This window comes from Bacidia gigantensis (genome assembly GCF_019456465.1).
Source record: "Bacidia gigantensis strain McMullin 20006 chromosome Unknown contig_246, whole genome shotgun sequence".
Classification (NCBI taxonomy): domain Eukaryota; kingdom Fungi; phylum Ascomycota; class Lecanoromycetes; order Lecanorales; family Ramalinaceae; genus Bacidia; species Bacidia gigantensis.
Window position 1 is genome coordinate 1,826,376 of NW_025408602.1, and position 16,811 is coordinate 1,843,186.

Sequence of the window (16,811 nt, forward strand, 5' to 3'; positions counted from 1 at the left end):
TGGACCTCTTCCTCCCTCGATTCAGGCATTCTTCTAGTATACACATCTTGAAGGAGTACAATTCTTATGCACGCGCATCTTCATGTACGTGCTCTGATGTTCAACGCAGTCCACCGTTTAGGGGCATTACGTCAGGGCGCGGCGCCAAGGAACATCTAGCTCGTATTGTACCGTAACGGGACGCAACTTTAATGCAAAGGGAGGTCGGTTAGAGGTCTTAGGGGGGTTTTCCAGGGCCTAGACCGCGGTCGATTTCTCATTTAAGGCTTTTACGTTGCAACATCGCGCCGGGGAGGTGCATAGGTTCCATAGGCTGCCTAGGCTACATTCCCGTAGGCTCTCGTTGCTACGCTGTCTGTCTTGCTGCGTCATCCTCATCTTTCCTCTCACCTTCATCACCATTATCCATCCCTCAAGACACGAATACCATTATTGTTGAACGGTTAGGGTCGGCCTGCCGGGAGAAAGAACAACCTACGATGGGAATTACGTTGGGCGATCGCCGCTTCCTCGAGTCAACCACTCCTTGACCTTCCTTTCCTTCCTCGCACCAATATTGGAACAGCGAGCGTCCCAAAGTGGCCATGCAGGCACCTCCTCGAGCTAGTTGAGCATCCTTGGCAGCTTTATGCACGAATCGTGTCATCTGCAGCAGGAATTGTTGAACAGGCTTGGGAATAAAAGCTGGCCCTCACGTGTCCACAAATTTCGCAATTGCCGCTACCCTCTCGCTTTGGACTCTCCCCACAGCAACGACGACGACTGCAAGAGTGAAAATGGACATCAGCTCCCTTCTCTCTCCGCAAGAGTCCCCTACCGCGACCCCACCGCCAGCAGCCAAAAGTCATGCCAAGAAGACGTTGAAGCCGCGTGGCTCCCGATCATCAAATCTCAACCACTCCGCGAACACCAGTACACCCCACAATCTTCCACAGAATGCCCCATTACAAAGTCAGGCACTCGCCTCATCCCCTCCGAATGGAAGTCCAGTTCCTGGTCATCGTCTAAGTGTGAGCTCGACACCTTCAGCCGACGGCGGAAGGGCCTACAGACAGCCATCTACTGCTGGTATGGATACACTGGCAGACCTTGCATCAATGCAGCATCACCAACAGACAGCAAGAGCAAATGCTACGGGGATGCGCAGCGCAGAAACACTTGTTGCCACTGCTCTTCCAAGCCTACAAAATATGACAAGATCGGAGGCTACCTCGAGGCTCCGCGCAGGTTCATTTGACGTCACAATGACTGATTCTCCACAGCTGACACCAACGCCTCGCATCTACTTCTCCAAAGCTCTGTCCGAATCCGACCTTCAAACCATCACCGAAGCAGGAAACCACATCCTCCAAAATCCCTTCTCGTCCGATTCCTACACTCAACTCATCAATCTCCTTCACAAAGGTCTGTTGAGTCATATACGCCTCCAGTCATCCTCGAAAACTTCGGGCGACCCTCATTCGTACGAGCTATTACGGGATTTGCAGAGCGCAAGAGAAGCCATGAGCGCACGCTTCGCTATTGGTGAAGATCTTTGGGCGGACTGGATACAAGATCGGATATTACTGGCTACATCGTTTGAAGACAAGCTTTCCATTAAGGAGTTGTGTGAAAAGGCCGTGAATGAAGAAGATACAAGCTCCAAGATTTGGCTTATTTATGGACAGTGGATGTTGTCAGAGTGCCATCGATTGTCATCCCGAGAGGAGAGGGCTGGTACCGCAAGAAATGGTCACCTTACACCGGACGAGGAGAGGGTGATGGCTGCGGAACTCTTCGGTTGGCAGCAGGTCCTCAGTACATGGCAACGAGCCACGCAAGGGACAATGTGGCGTATTAATGACAGCCATCAGCTCTGGGATCAATACACCGACCTCCTCTTGCAGGATTTACAAGCCATGCCACAAAGACCTCAACCTGAAGCAATTGCAAGAATGCAGCACTGGTTCATGAACCGTCTCCAGATTCCGCATGCTACATGGGATCAAACGTCGCAGAAACTCTCTACCTTCATGTCCACGCATGACAATGCTAATTGGGAACCGACGATGGTGACCGCAAACCGCATAGGTGCGGAAGCGAAGCACAAGTATGAAATGCGTGATTTCAAAGAAATCAATGTTCTCCGCGCAAGTCAAAAGGGCGACTCAGAAGCAGAAGTGCAGGCCTTCAGCGAATACATCGATTATGAGATGAGTCTAAGCCGCAAAAAGAATTCGTTCAGTGTCGAACTCACGAAAGCACTCTATCAGCGCGCGCTACTCAGATTCCCTGCTCGTACCCAGTTGTGGGAGTCATACATCATGTTTTTGAATGAAGAAATAGCTCATCACGCTCAACAAGACCTGCCAATGCTTTCGGTTCTGTACAAAGCCACTCGTCATTGCCCCTGGTCTGGAACACTATGGGCGCACTATATGCTGGCAGCGGAGATTGCCGACGTTCCCTTTACGGACATCAGTGATATCAAGCACAAAGCAACCAGCTCAGGCATCTCAGAGCTAAATGAGATAGACGAGTTGCTCAAGGTTACTACTGCATGGTGCAATTACCTTAGGCGACGCGCTTTCAAGCCAGGCTCTACGGACGAGGAGATAGACGTTGCTGAGGTGGGTATTCGCTCAGCTATCGAGGACGTAGAAAATGTCGGCCGGAAGAAATATGGCAGAGACTATCCGGGAGATTCCGAGTATCGTTTAGAGAAGATCTACATCAAATATCTGAGTCAGGCGCGTAATTGGCATACTGCGCGAGAGACGTTTCGAAAGTTGATACCAAGGAAAGGCCATGACTATGATTTCTGGCTACGTTTCTACGTCTGGGAGATGATTACATGGTCAAAGCTATCTTACGATAGCAATGCTGACACAGGAAGATTCACCAGGCCCGCAGAAGCTACCAAGGCTCTTCAGCAAGCCATGAGGAGAAATGACCTCGATTGGCCCGAGAAGATTGTGCAAACGTATCTGCATCATTGTGAGGACCATGAGGACGCTCCGCAGCTGCAGTCCGCACACGTCGATGTTTGGAAGCAGAATCAAGTGATCCAGGAAAGGAGGGCAGAAGGAAGCGTACGAACAATACCAAAATCAGCTCGTACAGCAACAACAACAATCGCAATCATTCGAAGCTAGCAAGTCGCTTGTCGATGGTGATGAAACGGATGTTCTTGGGAAAAGGAAACGAGTAGACGATGTAGAGGAGGCACCCAGTAAGAAGACTCGACCTGATGAGATACCCTCAATAGAGCCTCAAATTCAGGAACAGAGCCTTCCCGAGCCATCACTTCTTAAGCGTGATCGAGAACATGCAACGGTAATTGTCAAGAATCTACCCGTTGACACAACGGAGACCAGAGTCCGCCAATACTTTCGAGATGTAAGTGCATCATCAGCTAAATCCATCACGTATCCTCTCTAACATTGGTCTAGTGCGGGAAAATCAATAGCCTAAAGCTCCTTCCTGAAGACGAAAGGAAATCAATGACAGCGTTCATTGAATTCGAGTCGAAAGAAGATGTATTAACAGCTCAGACGAAAGACATGAAAACATTCGACGGCAACGACATAGAGGTGCAGGTTGGCTCTGACACAACTTTGTATGTCTGTAATTTCCCTCCGGCGGCGGACGAAGCCTGGATAAGGGACAAATTCGACGAAGTGAGTCTTGTGATTTAATTGAGCGAGATACATTTGCTAATTCTCGGCCAGCATGGTGAGATCGTTGATATTCGCTTTCCTTCCCTCAAATACAATACGCACCGTCGATTCGCCTACGTGCAATTCAAGCTGTCGAGTCAGGCTCAATCTGCGGCAGTCCTTGATGGCCAGACTCTTGACGGGGATCTAAAGCTTGTTGCCAAGATATCGAACCCCGCTCTCAGACAAAAGCGGCAGGGGGCAATGTACGAAGGCCGAGAAGTTTTTGTTATGAATATACCCAGCAGTGCCAACTGGAGGGACCTGAAACAATTCTTTTCTCAACATGGATATGTGGACAGCGCAAGAATACCGAAAAAGTTCAATGGGGTTTCCAAGGGTTTCGGCTTTGTGGTCTACAGAGACAAAGAAGGCGCAGAGAAATGCTTAGCTTTAGACGGTAGCGAATGGCAGGGACGAACCATCAGCGTAACACCCTCAACCAGTGACACAAGCCAACGCCAGAATGAAATAGTAGCATCAAGGTCTCAACAGACCACAGCGTCACCATCTGCTGACATCTCAGCCCTCGACGAGGATGCGAACCGCGCCACCTCTCCAGGTCCAGCAGCAGACCCAAGCAAGAAAAGGGAGATCCAATCCCGCACTTTCGCACTTCTCAACATCCCCGATACAGTCAACGAAGCACGCATGCGGAAGCTAACGGAACCGCATGGGAAGCTCATCCGCCTGATCCTGCGTCCAGATCATCAGGGCGCCATCATCGAGTACGCAGAACAAGCGAGTGTGGGAAAAGCTTCTTTAGCGCTAGAAGGATGGGAAATTCATCCGGGGAGAAAGTTGAAAGTGGGAACTTTGGGCGATTTGAAGGAACAAAAAGCCGAGAAGAAGTATGACAAGATTCCGACAGGTCCGAAAAAAAATGTTACATTGCCTATATCGAGCCAAGTACGACGACCTGGTATTGGAGCAGGCAGACGTGGCGGCAAGGGTGGGCTAGGGTTGAAGAAGAGTGGTGTCGGCTTGGATGGGGATCGGGCAAAAAGCAATGGCCAGAAAGTGGAGGAGGAACGTGGTAATGATGAGGAAGAAGGTGGGGATGGACAGGGAGATAGACGTAAAGAGCAGGTAAAGCCGAAGAGCAATGCAGATTTCAAGGCGCTTCTGCTGGGTGGATAGACGGAGTGACTAGCCGGCTGAAGAAGGGAAGATTGGTGGCTTTACTGCTTGATTGCATGATATGGGATTGATTGGAGGTGGATGCAGGCTTTGATGTGCATTTAGCAAGCGTGCGCTATTTGCTTTGTATAACTGACTTTAACAAGAAATTCATCAATTCAATATCCACATCAGACGACTGTCTAATGAAGTTGATATTGTGGAAGCCTGAAATCAAATCAAGGATTTCCCGTTCGAGCCTTGAAGTTGCGGGTTAGCTTCCGGGGGCTCTCCCGGGGAGGATCTAGCGCCATGGATCGGTTGCGCCGCCGGGGCTTAGGGCTCTCACTAGGGGGTAGCGGTTGTTTACGTCCTATTTTTAGCGCAAAATCGATCAGCAGCAATGACGAGGCCATAGAAACAGCATCGGAAGCTGTGTAGCTGTGCGATACTCAGCAAGAAAAGAAGACACTGATCTCCTCGACGGTCGCGGACTGACCGTCCATTTCGGAATGGCTATTTGATGTCATGCGTCGATCTGCAAATTCCCCTGCCACCTCGTCCTCCAGCCCCCTCAGAATCAGGCTTCGCCAATGCCGAGCAAGGAGCTTACCTCAAGCTTCTTCAACCAGCTCTCTCCTCCATCCCTCTTTCAGCCTCATCCATCCTTCTATTCGACCTAATTGAGGTGAACACCACCAAGCAATCTCGTTTACTACCCACGAGGTCCCGGAGACTTTCATCTCTACCTCGCCTCTCCAAATCTCAATTCCCTAGTTGAACGGGCAAAGTAGGGGCATGATGGCGACCAAAACCATGACCGCCCTCAAAGGCAGTCACACGGCTGGTATATACGCTGATATGACTGTGGATGGACCTGAGATCGGCACCCTCGTCGTGATCATTGATCGAGCCAAGAATCTTCCCAATCGGAAGACCATGGGAAAGCAAGACCCATATTGTGCAGCAAGACTCGGGAAAGAAGCCAAGAAGACGGAGACGGACAAGAGAGGAGGACAAACACCTCGATGGTAAGGAGGACCGCACTTGAATCAATGATCTCCGCTGACATTCACAGGGACCAGGAGCTTCGGTTCACTGTCCACGACTCCCCCGATTATTACAAGCTCAAAGTCTCCGTATTCAATGACGATAAGAAGACCGAATTGATCGGAGAGGTTTGGCTTGGGTTAGAAGATATTGTTGTGCGAGGAGGCGGACAAAACGATCTATGGCATACTCTCAGTTGCAAAGGACGCTATGCAGGTGACATTAGGATTGAGCTTACTTATTACGATACCCGGCCCAAAGACAATAAGGTGGAGGATCGCAGACAGTCTACTCCAACTGAAGATACGCCAGAGGCTCCTAGAGAAGGACTCAGCGGACCTCGTCAACCTCGTCCGATGAAGCGACGGCCCTTGCCTAGGAATCCAACAGAAGCAACGCCGCCATCTTCTCATCCTCAAACCCCTCAAAGCATGCATCACGAGCAACCCCCTATACCGCAGCAGCGTCACGTAGAGTCTCCAGATGATTACCAATTCTACACGCCTCCCCAACAACCTCAACACCATCAATATCAAGAGCAGTCTCGAAACGACCTGCCGGACATTGATGATGGATACTCTGCACATCAGGGCTACAGTCCTCAGCAATATTCTCTACCACCATTGCCTGTACGCTCGTCACCTCTCCATCAAGTCAATCCGCAACCACCTCAAAACCTCTATCATGACGAACTGGAAGATAACGTGTACCCTCCGCAAATGCCACAGCATCACCATCACCGTCAACCATATGCTGAGGAGGAGGATGACAGCGCCACTCACTCATATATTGAAGATCGCACCACTCTGCCTCAACAGGGGCTTCCAAGGCCACAGCCACAGAGATATCACCAAGTTCAGAAACAGCTACCCATTACACCTCATGGCACAGTCTCTTCGCAACAGCAGAGGCCTACGAATTCAGTAGATTCATATGGCACCTACGTGAGCTCGCCACCTAGCTCACTACGTCACGAGTCTCCTGAGACTTGGTCTGATCAAGGCAATGGTCTTGATGATGACGATGGCCCACCTCCTCCTCCGACCCATCGAGAAAGCAGCTCCCGTTCTTTGCCTCAAACGCCCCAAAATAGCGATCTACGAGGATACGCAAGTGCTCCCGCTCCGTCTCCCTTACAAGCTCGCAATCAGAGAACGAGCATCTCCCACAGCCCACTATCACAGGTACATACGGTCCAAGCCAACCCAGCGGGCATGCTCTCAACTTCACCAAGTCCTTATGAGCACTCTCACCATTCCAACTCTGCATCATCTCGACATTCCCTGCCCCAAAACCGCCAGCGGCAAACGCACCCGCCAGTCAGAGAATCGATGCCATCAAGCCTGGTTGCCGGCTACGAAGCTAGAGCTACCCCAGATGAGGAGAGCGTGTCATCCGATCCTCGTCACATCGAACCACATCCTCACTTCTTGCAACAGATACCTCGTGAGCAACAGATGTCTGAGCCTGTCTTGCCAACCCAGAGACAAGTTCTTGCGCAGAGGCAAGTCCCTCTCAATGCAATACGTCCTGGGCTTGATCCACGAGGACATCGGAATTCAGTCCCTGTACCAGGTATGAGACCGGGCATATCTAATCCAGACCTTCGCACGCCTAAGCGAAAGTCCGTCAGTATTCAACAACCTGGCTCAGCTCCTCACGAACGCCCACAGTCCGACCTTCCATTTTCCCCAGACTCCTTCAACACCTTCAATCCACAGATAGACTCCGCAAATACCATCAACCAAGCCGGTCCCGCCTACACCACCCCCGATCAAGCGCGAGAAGCGGCAGTTCAGCACGACCGCGACCTCCAGCGCGGCGACGGCCCCATAATCGGCAACGACGGCCGCGTCATCGACCCCTCCGACCACCTCCCCGCTGACACATGGGCGCCTGAACCCGAACAGAAAGCCCCGAAGCGCGGGCCCGAAGTCACGCTCAGGTTCAAACATAGCCCTCAATCATCTGCGCGTCCTATGCCCCAACCCGCCGCCGCGAGAAGAGCCCCGCTCGCGGAAGCTCGACCAAATGCCCTGCCCATGCAGCACCCTACCATGCCACAACAGACGCAATCTTATAGTGCGGATAATTCGCCCGTCTCATCTTCCGCGCGGGCGAGGCTGCAGAAGAAATCACGCGTCGGTATGGGTATGGGGGCCCCGAATTCTAGCCCTGTTGTCCCTACTCTCGAAACTGCTGCCGCTGCGCCTAGGCAATTCCCCACCATGCCGAGGCATTCAGCGTCGGACTACCCAATACGTGAGCGAGAGAACTATGGCTTTATGGGTGGCAGTCCAACGTACGGTGGTGATGGGAGGTCGCCTGGTGGTAGTGGAGGGGGAAGGGCACCCCCTGTGCCGATGAAGGTGCCAATTGGCAGTGGACAGGAGGATTGGGGGAATCCGGCTGATAGGGCGTTGAGCGAGGAGTTGAGGGGGATTGATATTGGTGTTTCTCCGCACTCTCATGTTGGTAGTGGTGGAGCGCAGGCTGGGGGTGGGAGTGGGCACAAGGCTAGGGTCAGGAGATTCGGGTTTTAATGGACTTTGTGGATCCGGGCGAAGGGGGAAGGGGGCATAGCAAGGTCGATTGACATATACGCTTCGTGGTTGTGTAATAGGGTGGGATGAGATGGGATGGGATGGCAACAAGTGATTTATATGCACGCACATAGAACTCGCATACATGCATGCATGTCCTGACTAGTTGGCTAGGGCAGGGCAGGGGTATCGGTTGGGAGGTATAGCTGTAATCTATCTATCTATTCTACACTGTATGAAGACATGAGAATCCTTATCCACACCATTTCATCCATATCATCAGCAAACAAAACACCACTGCCATATCTCTGTCTCTTGAATTTGCTACTCTATGGCAATGCGAGGTAAGGTGGACTAGGGATGGGTGGTATGTGACGATTTTTACTTACAAATTATTGTATTCGTACATATAATCGTCCATCGCATATTCTATTCCAATTTTTCGCGATCCGCCTTCCCGACCAAAATTCCTCACACGTGTCGGAGGAAGTCTGTGGATGCCCGCTCGCGTCGCGTCAGAAATCATCGCCTCGTGGCTGAGATGGGCTGGTGAGGAGGTAATTGGCTTGCTGCTGCGTGTCAGGTGGCACCGTGTTGGTGTGGCTGGCTGGTTGGGAGGATGGGGTGGGGTGTGGTGGTGTCTGTGGGTTGACAAGAGAAGGGGCGTTTGGCGGATATGTGAGGACCGGTGGGACTGTTGAGGAAAGAAGGCGCTGCTATGCTCATCTCAACCCCACTGTAGGGGCTGAGAAGGACTGCTGCTTCCGGTATCTGTCACAGCAGCGGCGAATTCCAATCCTAACGCCAGTCTCTATCGTCAATGCTCCGGACTGGCTTTTGTGGCCACTTTCTTTTCCTTCATGCTTCGCTTGTGCTTTCCACTCCTCTCCCCCGCCGTTTTTCCTTCCTCGCTCTCAACACTCTCAGACAACTCCCATGTCACCAGATTAATACCCCCCACCAAATCTCAATGATATAACCTACCCTCAGCCACTCTTACTCCATACACAAAGCGTGATCCCCCCCAGCACGCACGCCATTCCCACCCACGTATCCCTCTCGATGATCTTGCCGTCCGCATACCATTCGCCCAGCACAGTAAACAGGAAGGCGAGCGAATTTACTATTGGGACTGTAAGGGAGAGCTCTATTCGCCCCCAGTCAGCCTACGAACTTTCCTTGAAATCGTATCCAGAGTGAAACAAGAGTGGATTGGAAGGGGAGGTGGGAACTTACCACTACCCCCCACCAACAAGAAAAACCACACACTCCCTGTCAAATTGATAACCAATGGCACAGCGTACCCCGGACTCCTCAACAAATCAACGACTGTCCAAGCCGCCTTCACCACCCTATACCTGACCCAATCGAGCTTGCTGGTCTGAGCACGCATTTCAAGGGAGGAGAGAGAGGCGTGGGGCGAGGGTTTGAAGTTGACGGCGCCCCGTCGGATGAAGGGTGTGGTGAAGCCCCAGGCTAGGGATACGAGGAGGACGGCGAGGATGTAGTTGAATATTCGTGGAGGGGGGGGGAGGAGAGGAGGGGGAGTCGGTGGCTGGCATTGTGGTTTGGTTTGGGGGTAGGGTGAGGGAGTGGTCGAGGTGAGTCGAGGTGCTGGGGCAATGGATGTGTTGGAGATAGGCCGGGCGTGGTGATGGTGGTGCTGCCGTGGGGCTGGGCGTGGAGGAACGAGAGACGGGGAGAAGGAGAAGGTCGTGTAGCTCTAGATTGCGTGCTGTAAAGTACGAGGTCAAGGAGATCTGGCGTTATGCGTGGCTTCTGTGAGATCAATGGATCGTCGTCTATATTGTACTCTGATGGGGATGATACTTAGTACGGAAAGGACGCCAATCCAATCGTCACCTCGGCCTCATCCTGATCCGTAGATTGGTGTCCTGGCCGTATGAATTTTGTTCCCAATGTAGATAGGTTGCATCCGCTGGTACAGCCTTGTTGTTCATTCATGGAGAAGATTCGTCAAAAGGATGGATGGAAGCATTGATGGGTACGGGATGAAAATTCGCCATGAGCTTCAAGGATGATGATGATTCAGGTTTGTGGAGGAGACTATCTGCTTACCACCCTTCGTCTTATTCCATGGTTTACTTTTGATGACCAGCAGTCATCGATCGGCTCCCAATGAGCTTTGCTGATGATATGGATGCAACAAATCTATTATGGACATTGATGACGCCAGACCCTTGGGCAGCTCTCTTCCATACTGATACTCGCCAATGATGCTCGAGCACTCAAGTGTTCTTTCTCAAGCTGCTGGCTTTGGCTTGGACGGATTCTCATCATCGATGGCAAGGGGATGACTTGGTCCACCTATTTCCTCTATAAATCATAGAGGTGTTCGCTTCTCCACTCGTTTATTGGTCAACAGTTGCGTGCGCTTATGACTGAATGCCTGACCTTGATACCTACCTCGCACGCGGCTTGGTGCCCACTGGTCAGTCTACCTGCATCAAGTATAGCTCATTGTGAGAGACTCTCTGAAGAATTGGAGAACGTTTTGACGTAAATATGTTTTTCGGCAGCATGCAGCCAAAATCGCTTCGTCTGATGAGCCTGATGAAAGACCACGTCGCTATTCGCATTTTCAATCTCCTTCTTCTGTATCGAGAAAGATTAATGAAGTAGCAACGGGAGTGAAGCCCTCTATTCTATCAGAGAAACGAAAAGAAAACAATTCATCTCTTTTGGCAAGAATGGTAGACCATCGTGGGCCCACAATAAGACAGTTGGATGATTTTTGGCTAGACTTTTACCCAACTGGTGCTTAACCATGCTAGGAACCATGATCCCCTGCATCTTTCTTAAAGTCTCTGCGTTCTTGGAGAATCTTTGTAAGAAGTCTCGTTTCATTCGCTTGATACCTTTGCGCTGTGAGAAGGTAAGGCTTGTTGATTTGCGCTTTGGCATTCTCCCCATTCCATTCGAAAATACGAAAGCTTGTTCTGACGAGGACGTACATGATTCGACCAGTGCCTTACTTCCGAAGGTCCGGCATAAAGTGTGGGTTGTTCTAGAGCGAGCAGTGAAGAACAGCACAAGGCCTCGAAATCACAAAACAAACTGTCATTCACGCATCACCGCTTACAAAGATTAGCACACGGGATCTATTACCCAATAGGCAAATGCATGCATGCGAGCAGAAAGAGTAAAAGCCTATGCCATTCACGTAGTACATCACACGTGCCTGAAATTCAGGCGGATAACAACGGGCCTATCAAGACGCGTCGTCAACTTCACACCGATATGCCAGCAATCCGTACGAACATACTCTCGGTTGTACAGCCACTCTAGAACATCGGCCTTGCTAATACAAATATGATATTCAACGTCGGGAGTAGAAGACAATGCTTTTGACTCCCAGATGGGACAATTTTTTGCTGGTGGCAAACGCGTATCAAGTGTTAGGTTACCTCGTCGGGGCAGCATTTGACAGAGTGAAGTGTAAGGGCAAACGCGTCCTCACTCAAATAATAACACTCTTCTGCTCCTCATTTCCCTGCCTTCTTCATATCCACTTCCTTCCAACTTCATCCATCTTCATCATCTTCATCTTCGTCTTCATCTTCATCTTCGTCTTCATCTTCGTCTTCGTCTTCATCTACGTTAATATCTTCATCTGCATTCCTGTCCATATTATCATCTATCTTCATCCACATCCTCGTCCAATAACATGGATTTTATTAGTTCGACAACAATGAATCACGTCGCAAATGAGACTCGGCTCTCACAAGCGTACCTTGTCGTAAGGCAAACTGCTCTTTGTTTCTGTGCAGTTCTGACAGTGCTCCAAGTTCGAGCACGTGATAAAAGGCCTAAGAGGCGATGGACAATATGTCATGCCGAGCCAGGACACTATTGTTGAAGCGATGATGGTTGTTTGTAGTGGAAAAGTCGATAAGAGCGCCTTGTGGGATGAGGCGTGGACAGGTGGGGCAAAGACTCAGAGGAAGATGGACGAGGAGCAAGTTCCGAGACTCATTGACGAGGCTTATGAGAAAGGCGCCAAAGAGCAACATGATAAGGACTTAGCTTTGATGAACGAAAACTTCAAAGAGTACGATGATAAGATACAGACTCTGCGAGATCAAGTGAAGGCAAACGAGAGCACTATAGACTCACAGAAAAGTGAGATCACCTGTCTGCAGACCCAAAATGGGAATCTTCGTAATTTCGTCAACCAGGAGCGCGTTGAAAAGGAACTGATCCTCGAGCGTGTCAAAAATCAGGAACAGAATGAAACTGAACACCTTGCCCTATCCTACAAAGTTGCACAGAACAACCAGACATTCAATAGAGAGATACGAAAGAGGCAGGAGAGAGAAAGAGAATGCACCATCCGTGCATTCAAGCAGTACAATGAGTTCTGGCAGCAGAAAGTGGCCGCCCTCAATGAGCAGATCGACAGTCACATTTGTGACCATGAGCCCTGCGAGCGGAAAGTGCTCTCCTTGATCGACCAAATTAGCAATCACACGTGTGATCATCAATCCTGTGAGCAGAAAGTGTCCTCCTTGACTGCGCAGATCAACAATCACACTTGTGATCACGAGCCCTGCCGGCAGGAAGTGCTCTCCTTGAACAACCAGATCAACAATCACAATTGTGATCATGATGCATGCATCAAGTGCTGTGACAACCTTTCCAACCAGCTCGCCGCAGAACAGTGCACCAGGAACGACCAAGCTCAGGAAGAGCAACGCCTACAGGCGGAGATCTCAAGGCTGCATGCAGAAATCAACGAACTGTCGAAGAGCGCCGGGCGAATCAAGGAGAACCGTAAAACAATGAATCAGCACGTCAAAGAAGAGCTGGATGCCTTGCAAAATGTTGAATTCGAGAATAAACGGCTACAAGGGAACAATCTACAATTATGTCAAGAGCTTCGAGAGGCAAAGGAAGAAATCGAGCATCTTAGGACACAGACTGAAGCATATGTCAAACAGTTGGTCAGCCAGATAAAGACAGATGATATGATAGAGCAAATGTCTGGTATGAAGACATGACCACCAAGGCAGCATTGATAGACCCAGCTTCGCGGTAGGGGGCGAGCAAAGCCGATTGGATGATGGTCTCAGATGAGATGACCATTGCCTGCGAGATGAAGAGTGAGACGATGAATTTCATGACGACCGGCGACATTTCAGCCTGCCACAGGCATAGGCACAACGACCACGACCACGACCATCACCCCTACTTCCACACCTATCAACCCTTTTCGACAAGTCTTCTCTTCACACCGCGACTCCCGCACACATCACATTGAACCGTCGAGACTGCCAATGTCTCCGATTCGTTATCCTCCTCTTGACCACACTACAGCGAGTCGTCGATGGCAGTAATCGTCTCTGATTCTTCACACTACTTTCACAAACCGCCCAACAGCCAAAAGTGCCGTGTCGATGGCGTCCATGCGCCTCCGCGTCACCACCACCCTCACCATCCTCACCAAACCTCACCAAATCTCACGAACCTCGCAAATCACCACCAACGCCGCGTCGATAGCATATCAATGTGCCTCCGCGCCAACACCCATTCCACCAACACCGACCCCAGCGACCCCATCTCAGCGGCAACTCTCACCATCAACCCTCAACTCCCTCTTGGACCTACCGAAGCAGTTGTAGACCGTTTCCGTGCAGGCTGTTAGTTCAGGAGCGGGCCTTCATTGGCCCTGCTTCTGCTGACGTGCCGCGCGATGTCGGTCTCCTGTGGTGGTGGGGGAAGAGGTGGAGACAGAGGGTATGGTCGGTGCTGGGGTGGTTGGGCTGTGGGGAGGTGTGTGGGGAGGGGGGGATGGGAGAATTGGATGGAGGAGTGGGGTAGGGAAAATACTGAAGGGTGAAAGGAATTTGAGGGGATCTTAAGGGCAGGGGGGAAGGGAAGACGGGGTAGATAGGGTAGAAGAGTGTGGGTAGTCATGGTGAAAGTGATATGGTCTAGTGGATTGAAGTTTTTACGGTGGTTTTAAAGTGATCTTGCTCGGTCTGCGAACGCCCACCATGATAGGGTTGTGGGTTTTATAGTGGCTTTTGCGTGATCTTGCAGGGTTTGCTGTGTCTGCAATGATATGGACATGGAATGCAAAAGTCTTTTTGATCACACAGCTTCACTCCTAAATTGATTGAGATCCCGGGCTGTTCACTTTATACCTAGATCGCTGTCTCTGAACCTGAGGCTATTGTCACAAAGATCTCGTGACCATGTTTACGCCGGCGATGCTACTTGAATAAGCCTTGATGCTGAACGCCATCTCTCGAGTATGTCTCACTTGTAAATAGCCTGAAATGTTCGCAAAGAAGAGATAGGCTTCTCGCATATCAAACAACCGTGTGAGGTTCAGGCTGAGCTTCAACGGTAGCTTCTCTGGATTGAGAGCTAGGCCAAGATATTGCAGGGCCCGTCAGAGGTATTGACAGTCGGAATTTCTTCTCTTGGCAGTCTTGAGATTTCCTCTCATTGATATGATGAGCATCGGCTTTTCGTGTGCTCTTCTGTTTAAACCATACCCTGAAGGATATGAGGCAGGCAATGGTGATGGCGACTGAGACTTCAAGGCGGCTCCAGAAACCAATCAGATCGGAAGAAGCGGTTGCCTTTGTTGAGACGATCAAAATAGCTCGGACAATAGACACCACCATTGTGAATATTGTCAGGCAGAATAATGCACCAAGCCCCAGCTTTTTCCGAGCGTTCAACTGCAGATTCCAGAGTAGCACTATGGGCAAAGACATAACTAGGCGTTTCGTCAGCTGGGCATATCATTTTGAAGCATTGGCGACAATTTGTGTCCTCTGCGTGGTTGACTCACTAGAGATATCTGTAAGAATATCCAGGACTGCAATTACAATAATCGTGATGTCTGAGAACAAGATGAACTCAGGGCCATTGCAACGACCTGAAGAGATTCAGTCTTTCCACCAAAGCATTAAAGAAGCAAAGAATTTACCTTGCATAGTCTCTAATGAATCTTTCAGGAAACATTGCCAGCCGGCCGTGCCTATGGCAACAAGTAGCGATAAAATAGTAAAGGCCATACTGGAAGGCCAAAGCAACCTTTGACTCTCAACATTCCGACCTAGCCTGCGGAAAAACGCCAGGAGAGAGAACTTGATTGACCAAAGGCTGAGATAGTACAGTTGAACATGCACCAATTCGACGTGCATAATACGCAGTATGAGCTCTGCCACGTTGCCTGGGATTGGCTGTATGTCTTCCTTTTGAGCGGCCGCGAATTTCAAGAGATCACGCTGCTGCCACTGGGCGATTATAGCGCTGATGGTAATGAAACTCCAGCTAGCTACAACGAGGGCATCATCCCAAAACAATCTCCGAATAATCTTCGCTTGGATGAAGAGACGGCAGAGTACGAGGGCGAATGTAAGTCCTGTTTGTCCCCATCTTGAAGCCTTCTCGCTGTTAGTACGGCTGACACGATGAAATAACCTAACGATGAGATACCTCGTCTGGCGCCACAGAGCGTAGATATTCCGCTGGCCTCTGAACAAAGGATGTCATTCCTAGCTTATTCAATTAAGAACCAGATATGATCGCAGTTCGAATGATCTTTTGTGAATATGAGGGCGACCTTTCCGGCGCTCTTGAATGGCAAAGACATGCATGTAAACGCTCTAGAAATAAAGGAGAAGCGGGCCAGTCCATTAACGATAGAGATCAGTCTCTCGCAATCGGGCGGACACGAAGGCCGGGGAAAGAGGGCAGCTTAGGCTGATGCTCCTTGAATGACTACCAGAAGACTTGTCTAACCTGTGCCATCGAAATGCAGGCTGGACAGGTCAGCCGAGACAGAAGATTTGCGCGCAAATTGACATCCTGCAGGTAAACATGCGGAACTTGCGTGCTGCCGTACATGCACATGAAAGCAATATAGGCCAATAATTGCCACAATGATGCATGAGATTCTTGTACTTCACGAGAGACTTCGTAGACACAAGCGGGGCTGAAGGCTTTCATCCTTCATGAAATTTTCCCACGATTCCTCGTAAGGTACGCGCAGAAGATATGAGCTCAATAGCCTGATACCTCAGAACATGTTGTGCGGACTGTCTCGATCAGATCCTTCAGAATACCGAGCAGACTGCATCTTCTTTATGCACCAACGAATTGTTCCCCAACATTCACAAATGCAGTGTTTCATCTGCACGGCTATGACCTTGAAGCAGGCGATTAGTTGAGAGCGTCATTTGGGGTTCATGCAGCCTGATGGCAAGGTTGCTGTGCAATGTTGGTTAGACTTGGAGGAGCTCCAGTAGATCAGCGGAGAAAGCGAGGTGAGTGCCATCGTCAGATCGTGATGTGATTGGCTGCTGAAGCATCTTAGTCAGCAAGATCATTCAAGGTCTTGGCAACAATTCTGGCTATAATT

The 16,811-nt window shown here is 50.3% G+C and overlaps 4 protein-coding genes across 4 annotated transcripts; all 4 read left to right on the plus strand.

The window, feature by feature from the left end:
* Positions 1-776: 776 nt before the first annotated feature.
* On the plus strand, positions 777-4,838 carry KY384_006217 (uncharacterized protein; the record flags this gene model as incomplete). The annotated part of the gene is made up of 4 exons (XM_044814713.1): positions 777-3,071; positions 3,094-3,378; positions 3,432-3,659; positions 3,711-4,838. 4 exons carry the CDS (start codon positions 777-779, stop codon positions 4,836-4,838), a joined length of 3,936 nt encoding a protein of 1,311 aa, XP_044668863.1.
* A 795-nt stretch (positions 4,839-5,633) lies between these two features.
* Positions 5,634-8,410, plus strand: KY384_006218 (uncharacterized protein; the record flags this gene model as incomplete). The annotated part of the gene is made up of 2 exons (XM_044814714.1): positions 5,634-5,848; positions 5,896-8,410. 2 exons carry the CDS (start codon positions 5,634-5,636, stop codon positions 8,408-8,410), a joined length of 2,730 nt encoding a protein of 909 aa, XP_044668864.1.
* A 3,688-nt stretch (positions 8,411-12,098) lies between these two features.
* KY384_006219 (uncharacterized protein) lies at positions 12,099-13,431 on the plus strand (the record flags this gene model as incomplete). The annotated part of the gene is made up of 2 exons (XM_044814715.1): positions 12,099-12,167; positions 12,220-13,431. The coding sequence occupies 2 exons, from the start codon at positions 12,099-12,101 to the stop codon at positions 13,429-13,431; spliced, it is 1,281 nt and encodes a 426-aa protein (XP_044668865.1).
* Positions 13,432-15,570: 2,139 nt separating this feature from the next.
* On the plus strand, positions 15,571-16,152 carry KY384_006220 (uncharacterized protein; the record flags this gene model as incomplete). Its single annotated transcript, XM_044814716.1, has 2 exons — positions 15,571-15,805; positions 16,040-16,152. 2 exons carry the CDS (start codon positions 15,571-15,573, stop codon positions 16,150-16,152), a joined length of 348 nt encoding a protein of 115 aa, XP_044668866.1.
* Between the last annotated feature and the right edge of the window lie 659 nt (positions 16,153-16,811).